The 10,797-nt window shown below is 44.3% G+C and overlaps 1 protein-coding gene across 1 annotated transcript; it reads right to left on the bottom strand.

The window, feature by feature from the left end:
- Positions 1-518: 518 nt before the first annotated feature.
- LOC149342086 (uncharacterized) lies at positions 519-9,562 on the bottom strand. The gene is made up of 5 exons (XM_089544386.1): positions 9,446-9,562; positions 4,745-4,896; positions 3,163-3,230; positions 1,103-1,189; positions 519-705 (listed from the first exon to the last, which is right to left on the bottom strand). Exons 1-5 carry the CDS (start codon positions 9,560-9,562, stop codon positions 575-577), a joined length of 555 nt encoding a protein of 184 aa, XP_089400512.1. The 3' UTR covers positions 519-574.
- Positions 9,563-10,797: the final 1,235 nt, after the last annotated feature.

A 10,797-nucleotide genomic window follows, 5' to 3' on the forward strand; every position in this document is an offset into this window, starting at 1 on the left:
CTCGGCAGGGTTCGCCTTCGGTGGCGTTGGTTTTTTTCCTTCAAAGCGGGCGTTTGTGGGTTGGAAAAGTACCGATACCTTCGATGACGTCATCACGCGCCTCCCACTTGGCGTTGTGCGCTGCGGAGAAGCTTTAAGGGCTTCCGGATTTTAATCGGCGATTACTTAATTATTTCAAGTGCTAGCCCAAAAAGACTTCGCGTGCTTTACCTCCAAGTTTCACACATTCGACCCTCTTAAGCTCGTTGATTTCTAAAACCTATGCAGTTTCCCTTTAAGGACCGCTCCACTCGCTTCCTGTAAATATTTTCAATATAAAGTTTTCCAGTCAGTCAGTGTGTAACTTTATATTTTTGCCTTGAAGGACGTTCCTTAACTCTTCAAAAACGTTTGGCGACCTCTTAGGGATGAGCGCTGGGGAAATTTTTAGATGCAAAAGGTGATTTCTTTCGAAAATTTATAGCACCACGCAAGAAAAGATCAATGAGAAAAAAATGTTTATTCAAGGTTCCCCAACTTCGTCTTATATTCAATCTTCATATCTCCAACAGACACATCCGTCATGCTCCTGCTTTTACTGGAACAGCCCTGCGCAGGTATCTTCGTCGTAGGCCTTCACTCCATCCTCGCAGTTGTCTTCAAAGTAGTCGAAGCAGCTTTGGGGGACGTTGTCTTTTACTTCACTGTTTACCCACAGTACGCATTCTGTGGATGACGGAAAAATTTTCATATGATCGGCGTGACAGGGAAGCCTGCGGCAATGCCTAAAGTGTAACGACTTCAGCAAAGTGGTCTTAACAACTGACGGAGACAAGTAACTTTCAAAAGAGCAATGCCGCTATACGATGAAAGAGTTTCATCTTTTGTATGCCACTTTTGTTAAAGGTAATACTCCTACTATTAAATGGCAATGACAGCCAGCCGATCGATGTCAGCTATATCTACAGACCTGTTTCTAGGATTTTCTGCAGTAACCTAGCACTGTTAAAATACAAATTTTGCTAAACTGTTTCTTTGGGGTCCTTAGAGGTGTTTCGTTTTTTAATCTGTGTTTCTCTAAAAATGCGACTGTTCCACACTTGTGAGCACGCTCAACGCTCACCTTGACGATTGCCGAAAGGAAACTCGTCGACAGCGCAGTTGGCGTAGTCCGTGTATAGGAAGCGGCCTTGAAGCTCATGGTCGTAATCTACAAAGAGTGCAGGAAGGAGATGACATCTGACCTTTTTACCGAAAAATTCCACAGAAGGGCTGTATGCTCTAAGGTAGGCCAAATTGTCAGGCTTCAGTTTTTGTCTTGGTCACATGGAGTTATTACATAAGTTGAGCAGTCTATAGTAAACAACTCGTGGACTGGTCGACATTTTTTCGCTGCAGTGTCCCATATATATATATATATATATATATATATATATATACATATATATAAGGAATAAGAAAATCTTCAAGGCAACTGACTAAATATATAATAACTTGGGGAAGTCACATTGAAAAACTTAACAGATTTATTCAACGTTTCGACCAGGGACTGGTCTTTTTCAAGAATGAAATGAGGGACTGGTCTTGAAAAATGAGGGAATGAGGAAATGAGGGAATGAGGGACTGGTCTTGAAAAAGACCAGTCTTGAAAAACACCGGTCCCTGGTCGAAACGTTGAATAAATCTGTTAAGTTTTTCAATCTGACTTCCCCAACTTATTATATTGTTACATTACGCGGTGCATGCATAAGGAAGGAAGAAGAAGCTCTTGAGTTTTTGTGAAGAAGACGACGGTCGTGCAGTGTCGGCTGGTGCCTGCAGTAAACGCCTGTGGTTTTAAAGCCCTGTTTTCCGTGTCCGCTCTCTGCAATCCCAAGCGGAACTACCCCGTAACAATATATATATATATATATGTACAGTATTACGACAAACGCGACGGTTCTTTTAACGTTTATTTTGCCAACAGTTTCGGGAATGGTATTCCCTTCGTCAGGGCAGGCTTACAATGAATCCGTTTCGTCAATATAAGGACACAGAACAAGAGAGGAGGTATAATCTCCGCCCTCTAAACAAACTTGAGAATGAGGGCAGGGGACCGTATAATAGGCAGCACGACAAGTGTCACACGGGCCGCGGCTGAACAACAACCAGAAAAACAAACGGGGAGGTGGAAATGGTAAAGTAGTAGCAAAGAACGAGTCTGAACAGCACAGCGATAGAAGGGGCAAAATTACGTTAAACCCGGCTCTCGGCGCACACGGAAACCGTGTGCGCCGAGAGCCGGATTTAACGCTCTTTTGCTCTTTATATATATATATATATATATATATATATATATATATATATATATATATATATATATATATATATATATATATATATATATATTTATATATATTGGAGCCCTCGCTCGAAGAGGAGAGAGAGAACAGCACAGGCCTGTTCCCACTCAGAGAGAGCATTCACACTACGTGGGCAAAAAGTCAAGCACTGCGGCCACCAGTGCCGCTAAAATTGTGATGCGTAAACAGAGTAGAGTTTTAAGAAAGTAAGATGAGAGAAAATATCGAAATATTTACGCGCGTCGCAGACGTCATAGGCATAAAGGTTGGTGATGCTTTCAAAACAACCGGATACAATGTATAAAATGTCGTCCGCACCCGCATACGTGAAGCGAAACGAGCCCGACACTCCACCTCGGTTTTATTTGCGAGCTGCCTCCAGATACGGGCGCTGCGTGTTCCGATTCCTGGATGCTTTTGCTTCTGGCCCGCCGCGGTGGCTCAGTGGTTATGGTGCTCGGCTGGTGACCCGAAAGACGCGGGTTCGATCCCGGCCGCGGCGGTTGAATTTCTTTGGAGGAGAAAGTCTAGAGGCCCGTGTACTGTGCGATGTCAGTGCACGCTAAAGAACCCCAGGTGGTCGAAATTACCGGAACCCTCCACTACGGCGTCTCTCATAGCCTTAGTCGCTTTGCGACGTTAAACCCCCTAAACCAACCAACCAACGCTTTTGCTTCTATTCTGCTCCGCCTTCCCCCTGCTCTCTCCTTCCTCCTCCAGTCTCACTCCCAGGAAGATTTAAGAAAGACAGGAACATATGCGGAGGGAACGGCGCTCACGGCGGACACTAAAATGCAGTCGAAATGGAGTGAGATATTCACTGTAAAAGTTTGATATTTACCTTCGTTTATGGTGAAGAGCTTTATGTCTGGCGTCGGTCCAGGCCTTAAGTGATAAGTAAAGCTCCTCCTGCATTCATGGGCAAAATCTGTCAATCAATAACTGCTACCCGCGTATTAAAAAATGGGCTTGACAACTGCTGTTGTTGCGACTGAAGGAAGGATGATGAGAAAAGTGCACGGGACTGCCCACTGGTTCGGGCTGAGGCGCAATCGCTGCCACATGCAGACAGAGGAGAGCTTGAAAGAACAGACGCGCGTCGCAACAACCGCGTCCACCTAAGCGACGACGCCGGTTAAAGTTTTCTATGGTAAATTATATACTACGGCACCTCTTGTTGTTGTTGTTGTTGTCCTCTAGATAATGGCGCATACCCACTGCGGGGGATTGGCCAAGACACAGGCGGCCAAACCATCTTTCTCCCTTCCCTTACAGTGGGGTTCAGGTGTCCACCGAGATATGCGAGACAGATAATTCGCCATTTTTTTCTTCAAAAATTCTATTTAACAATTTAATATACGAACTTCATCCAAACCTTGAAATTTATAGACACATGACCTCTTAAAGCCTAAACTGTTAGGATTGTTCTTAGACTGTTAGAAATTTCTCCTCTATTGCGCAAAAAATAAAATTGTCGGATACACCCACTTTAGATACCACACTTACTATGCCTAATAGCAAACATATGGAATAAAAAAAAAGATACCACACTTTGTAACCACTCTAGTCACATGTTGGTAGTTATCGTAACCCTACGCTGCTTTTCAGTTATGGCGGAGGTGTATAACAGTTTGCTGCGATGGATTAGTTTTAAGTTAGGATTAGTGTTTCGGAGTACTTGTTCATAAAACGTTGATATAGAAACACAGGAAAGACGTTGGAGCTCAGAAATTTCTCCGAGCAGGGAAGCAGATCAGCTAATTTGTTTTGCGTTTAAATTTTAAAGGGCCATAATTGAACGTTAATGCAATCTGGATATATTTGTGATTCTTCCGTAAAAAAATACCGAGGTATTGTGAATGTCTCGGTATCTGTACTCAGTTAAAGATGCTAAATGAGAAAAGAGCACAAAGGGTACTTAGCATGTTGTGAAACATGCTTGATTCTAAGGAACGTACACACGCTCAGAGGGCGGAATTGCTCCATGTTAAGGCAAGTTTAATAAAAAACCTCCAAATTATTATTCATGATGAGAATGTAAGTACACTAAGTTTGCTTTAAATATACCCTAAATGCTCTTTGATACCTTTCGGGTAAGTACGAGTAAGCAAGTTTGTATCCAAATTATCTCAATTTATTGTAGAATTAAAAGTGCCTCCTATCACATGGAAAATTTATTTCCTCGGGTGTACAGTCAGGACCAATGATGAGATCAGATATAATAGGTTACGGTTGGAAATGTTTTCAATAATAGCAGTGTTGTCTGATAATACGCGTAAACAACGAAACAAGCATGTACACGTTACGTCCTTAGAACGTGCACGCGTTTGTATAATAAAATACTTCTGTAGCCAGTCACACACAGAAGACGAACGATTTTGTTACTTTGAGAAGAATCATTTTTAGATTAATTTATAACATACGGTGCATCCCCGTTCAGGCCCTTGAGAGATACAACGTAAGTTGCTTGTCGGGGATTATGGCTCAATTCCGTCCTTTCCGCTGTCATGCAGTCGAGGTCTCCATCGTGGTCGATGTCGTAGAAAACGACAGCAGAAGGAAAATTCTCGAAGATCTGCAATGTACATACGCGTGGGAGTACATTGCTTCCAAATTAGGCCCCAGTTTTTTTTTATCTATGTTATCTACGACATCTGCAAGCATTATTCAGGACATGAAAACGCAAGAATTTTCAAATGGCAGAGTGGTAGTGTCTTCCCGAACGTGGCTTAAACTTTAATTAGAAACATTCTGAGGGAAGAGGCATAAACGTTGTGGGCCCACTAACAGGTATATATTAAAAACGTACTGTTGCTACTGCTTCTCTTGGTAACGGACAATAAAATAAATATTTTCCACCTTCTTGGAGTTTATAACACCGATTATCAGTAGGGTCGCTCGTTCTTCAACGTCACTTCCTTTATACAAGGACAGCGACATCTTTTAAAGATAAGAAAGAACCTCGCAGGTACGCCAGCAGACTTATATCTAAAAAAGTTGAGTCCCTTAACCATCTTTTTTTATAGTCCAGGGAAAAAGAAATCAGATTTTCATGCTCTCTACGCGCGTACTCCTGTTCTTTATTAGACCTTGCAGCAAATGACAGGACAGAAAATCCGGTCTCCACCGGGTACCTGGAGTGAGCGTGTCACCTTAAGAAAAGATGGGAAGATCTAAAACACAGAGCGGTGACCGACCCTGAAGTACGAACACAATTGCAGCCTTATGGCTACAATGGAAGGTTGCACCAACATGTGTCAAATTTATGGTTGACTGATTGATGAACACTTTATTAGCAGCAATTAAAGGAGGGAGGATAGTGAGTCAGACGGTCGGAATCTCTTGAGCTCCAGTAGTCTCCACAGTTCAGGCGATAGATAAAAAGAAAAATTATTCCTGGTCGACGGCACCCCCATCGCCATTTAAGCAACTAAAGCGGGTAGAGATGGCGCTGCGGTGCTGAGTAAATCAGCGTTGGAACTGAAACAACTGGCAATAGAAGTGGTTCCTATCCATGGTGCTTACAGCATCTCCACAGCAGAAGACTTGAGAACAAAGTTTTATTTGTAGCCATATGGCTGCGTTTAGGTGCACTAATGACTAAATGGTATTAAGTCATTAATCCTTGAAAATTATAGTATTTAAACTCTACTCCACGCTAGTTGAGAACGTGCCGTTCTTTAATAGCGTTGGAGAGGTCTGCCTGCTAATCTGAGAAGCATACTAATCCAAACAAGTGCGATGATGTACATTCGAAGCTCACTGAAACCTAGCTCACATGCGTACAAACAGAGGAATATCATCTGATGTGTAAAAGACCCACTGCGTTAAGAAGGTTGATGTCTATGTTTGTAATACGTTTGGAGTTTCCCGAAACAGACAAACTTTCGGTTTTTATAGCGACCTACTACTGATTTAATGACATTCGGAGATTATGGTGGAATGGAAAAGGTATTGCCTGGTAAAGGCAGAATCAAGCGCTGTACCTGATCATACGAATATCTACAATTTTAATAACGTATTGAAAATCGCATGAAGAAATATGATCGGATATTATGCGGTGAAAGTTGGAGATAGTCACTTTATCCTACAACATGACCACATACAATATGACCTATATGTAGGTAAATGGACAGAGTTCTCAATCTTATCGACCAAATTTTCTTTGCGGTAGTCGAAAGCTACTTGACAAAATACGTGCATATGCGGCTGCGAGAAACACCAGAAAAATTTTAAACAAGAATGTTTCGATATGGCAGTGACTTTTACCCGTGGCAGTCGGGTTCTGCATACCACGACGTTACAGACGTGGCTACCCCGCCACCTACGGAGAGGGAGATGGGAATCCGTACTGTCTTTAATGAGCGCGACAATAACTAAAATTCCTGCATTTTATTTTAAATAGAGTTTTTAAGGATGAGCTAGGTCTTAAAAGAAATGTCAATGAAGCCGAACTGACGATATCTTCTCAGATAGGGGAAATTGTTTTTTGACCCACAGAATGTTCACATATGCCTTTATCTGGCTATGACCTTCGTTTGTCACACCGCTGAAAATGCTGGTTATTCGAAAGCGTTGCCACACATTTCAGCAGGTATAACACATATATACATGGCCTTTGCTTGTTACCATAAGTTGAGACAAAACGTCTTCTAAACAAATAATATTGACTGTTGCAACCCCAAGTGCGCACCGCACCGTAGAATGCTTCGCTCGGTTAAACCGCTCCCTTATCCGCGCTAGAATTTGACGACAGTCTTCCTATTTCAATAGAAGCTTGGATGATGCGTTTTCTTCATTTCATCAGAATTAATTATAAATTCGCGTTATCTGCCGCATTAGCGACCGATAACAAGCAACTTTCACATAGTGAGCGTTTCGCGTTGCAGCAATCTGTATATTGCTGTTTTGATGCGCTAAAACTTACAGTGGCCATTCCCCGCATTCAGCGGTTGTGTGCTTGCCTCTATTCCTGAAGGCTATTTTGTCGTAGGCTGCTCACCTGCCCACCATTCGGTTGGCAGGTGAGCAGTCTCCCCACCATGTCAGGCGACAGTTCAACTGGCCGTGAAAGGCTGCATGGCAAGAGAAACGTGGATTGCAGCCCTTTTACGTTTCCATACGACATGACCATTCTCGTAAAATTAGAGAGTACCGTACCAGGACGAACTTGTTTGGAAATTCTTTTTTGTTTAAACAGTGCAACAGTGGAACCATCTTTCCGAAATGCAAGTGTGCTCTGCAAGTGAAGATGTATTTCTTTCCAATCTGTAACCCCCCCCCCCCTCCCCCTGCTATACCACCTTCGGGCAATGGGGGGTGACTCTTGAATAAAGAATGAACCCTAGAAGGCTAAGTCCCACCGATAGCAGCCCCTGCCATAGAAGGTCAGTGGCGCATTGCTTGACTGCTGCACCACTTGTAAGGACATGCAGGAGATTCCGAGGAATATATGAATGGATAGAATGACCAATTGTGCACATATAGATATTAGCCCATTATCGCGATCCGAACAAATGCTATCCGTGAGCTCTCGGTCACAACATCGGAAACGAAATGGAAACCGAAGTGCTAGCGCGCGTTCTTCGCATTTGGCTTAACTACGCAAACCAACCACGATTTTTTCGTCAAGCGCGATCTGTTTACCTTCTCCTTGCCTCTTTTTTGGCTGCTTCTATTCTTCCAACTCTGTTTGTAGGTCGCTCACTGGATTGCCGTTTGGCTGGTAAGCTAAAGTTACCTGAGTCTTCTGATATCGCGGAGGAGGCGGCAATAGCTTTAGCTATAACTAATACCACCGCTGATATTATCTTCAGCGACTCGAAATTCGCCGTTCGCAATTTCGCGAGGGGCCAAATAGCACCCAACACCCTCAGCATTCTTGCAAAAGCAGCCCAACCTCCCAGAGAGGTTGAACTAATTTGGATGCCGTCCCACTCGGACAATCCGGGGAACGAGGCAGCTCACAACAAAGCCCGAGGTTTCGTCAACCGGGCAGGGAGCTCGCCTCTTCATCCGGGGTTTACGAGAGATGGCATGACCTCTTTTCATGACATTACCAACCATTACACCTTGGGCAGGCGAGTTTATCTCCCTCCGGCTAAAACGCTGTCCAAAGCACAAGAAACCACGTGGAGACGGCTTCAGACGCGCTCCCTGACGAATCCCGCGCTACTGTCGCTCATGTACCTCTCTCAAAACGAACCCCAATGTTTCCGCTGTGGCGAACGCGCAACTTACGACCACATCTTATGGGACTGTAGTAAAGAGCCGCCTGCGGCGGAGCTAGTACAAATCCCTTCTCTCGAGTGGTGGGAGGCTATGCTGGCCAGCTGAGACCCGAAGACGAAAGTCCGGGCCGTCGAGTGGGCCAACAAGGTCGCCAATAGTCGCGGACTAGCGGCCACCTAACACGGCCCTCTGATCCCCAAGCTCTTATTTACGAAATACATGTTTTCCAATCCAGTCCAATGAGTCCAAACCTCTCCTGCTGTCGGCGCGTTTAGATTAAAAGAAGACGTTGGAGAATCCCAGATGGTTGTCTTTAATGCAGAGCCCACCTACAAGGAGGCTTCTTTCCTCTTCATTCTTTCACTCCCTCGTTCATACCTTTGCTCACTGTGCAGTGGAGGTAACAAAAGAGAGTGGAAAAGTTGCTATTTCTTCAACTTAGATTTAGTCACAACAAAGTTATTTTCTAAACCTGGAAAACGAAGCTAGAGCCGCAAGCGCTGTAAAAGCTGAATACTGCTGCGAGGCAGCTCTACAGTAGGCGAACAAGTTTCGCAGTCATTTAACTAATGGTTAGACACATTTACCAACCTTACTCATCAATATGACTCAATTTTCACGTCGACCAGGGCGCCTATTGTTTATCTTCCACAACTTTTAATAAGAACTCTAGCACAGTGCAATGCAAAAACTTGCAAAAAATCGTTGGCGCACGCATTAACCCTGTAGAACTTTTGCCAATTGTTCCATCTTAACCAAGTCTGCATTTTTATACACACCCAGCGTTCCTTTCATAAACTCTCGCGCTGCTCTGAAATCTACTGATCACTGTGGAAGCGACCGGAATTCCTCCGCAGTGATTTGGCCAGGCAGCAGGTTTGAAGAAATCTTACCTTGAAAGCATCCGCAATGTCGTGCTTTAGCTCGTGCTTTGCTTTGCAGGAGGCCAGCGGAGAAGATAGCAGCGCGATGCAGACAGCGGGTATGCAAGCTGCAAGAAACCTTGCCATCTTACCTCACAGAAACTAGCTTACTGCAAGTTCCGTATCTTTCGAGTGTGTAATAGAACAGGCTACAGCGTGAACCTCTCTGTTTTATACAGTTCTACGATAATGGAACGATGGATGGATAGTACAACTGAGTTCTTATTTGTTTCTTCGCAGTTGTGTTCGCAGCGAGATCATTTGTTATTCTTTTCTGTGAAGCTTGATTTGTGAAGCAGCCAACGGGATAAAAAAAAATCGAATACGGCACGGAAATGACAGACAGATGAGGAAACTTCATGAAATCAAATCTTCCCTTGATCAATTTTTGTCTTCTCATTGTCGGTTGTGCTCATAACAGATCTGTGCGGGTGGGTCAATGAGCTCTGCGAACCCGCCGTCATAAACGTCAGCCAAGTCGAGCACAATTCCGCACAAGTGCCACTCCTACTGATTTCCAATTAACTCTGTCCGGTGCCAGATGAGGCCACCATATCTTCTCCAACTTCACTGTGTCATCCATCCACCTGTCTCTCTGCGACCCCCCGCTGCGTTAGGTTTGCCATGGGGTCCCTTCCAATGCTCTAAAGGACAATCGATTATCAGCTGTGTGTTCGACATATCTAGCACGTACCCATTTCCTATTATTCTCACTTGACTCGCTTTTGTTCCCTAACTCATTGAGCTCTCTTTCATTTTCTTAACGTCGTAGCTATCACCTTCCCTTCAATTGCGTGATCCGCTGTCCTCAACCTAATTACGAGGGTCTTTTGAGCCTACCAGTTTCTGCGCCTTCAGTACTTGCTGTCAAGGTGCCACTGTTATATATTTTTCTTTTTAGGAATGCTGTTTATTTGCTATGCACGATCATGTGGCACTTGTCACATGAACTCAATCTCAGTGTTAATCTCACAATTTTTCCTCTCCTGTTCCCCATCTGCGGCTACTACCTGCCTTTGGACCTGTGCTTTTCTTGCATCATATTGTAACGTGGCGGCCAGCCGAAGAATGAGACGTGATGAACCATGAACAAGAGATGATTTATTGGCCGCTGGCTTAGCGCGAGCGCTCCGTCCCGCGCCACTGCCAGCGTCGTCTTCTTCGTAACATTACCCGGGGCCGCCGAGCGATCGTCCCGATCGTAAACAGAAGAAAACGTCGATGAAGGGACCGGCGAAATGGTGATGGGCTTCCAGGCTAGAAAATGGCAAGGTGGTGAAGTGATGGCCGCCACGGTGGATGAAATGATAGGCAGATGAGTC

The sequence above is a fragment of the Amblyomma mixtum genome, chromosome 5, assembly GCF_055824585.1.
Source record: "Amblyomma mixtum isolate Tamu chromosome 5, ASM5582458v1, whole genome shotgun sequence".
NCBI classification, from domain to species: Eukaryota; Metazoa; Arthropoda; class Arachnida; order Ixodida; family Ixodidae; genus Amblyomma; species Amblyomma mixtum.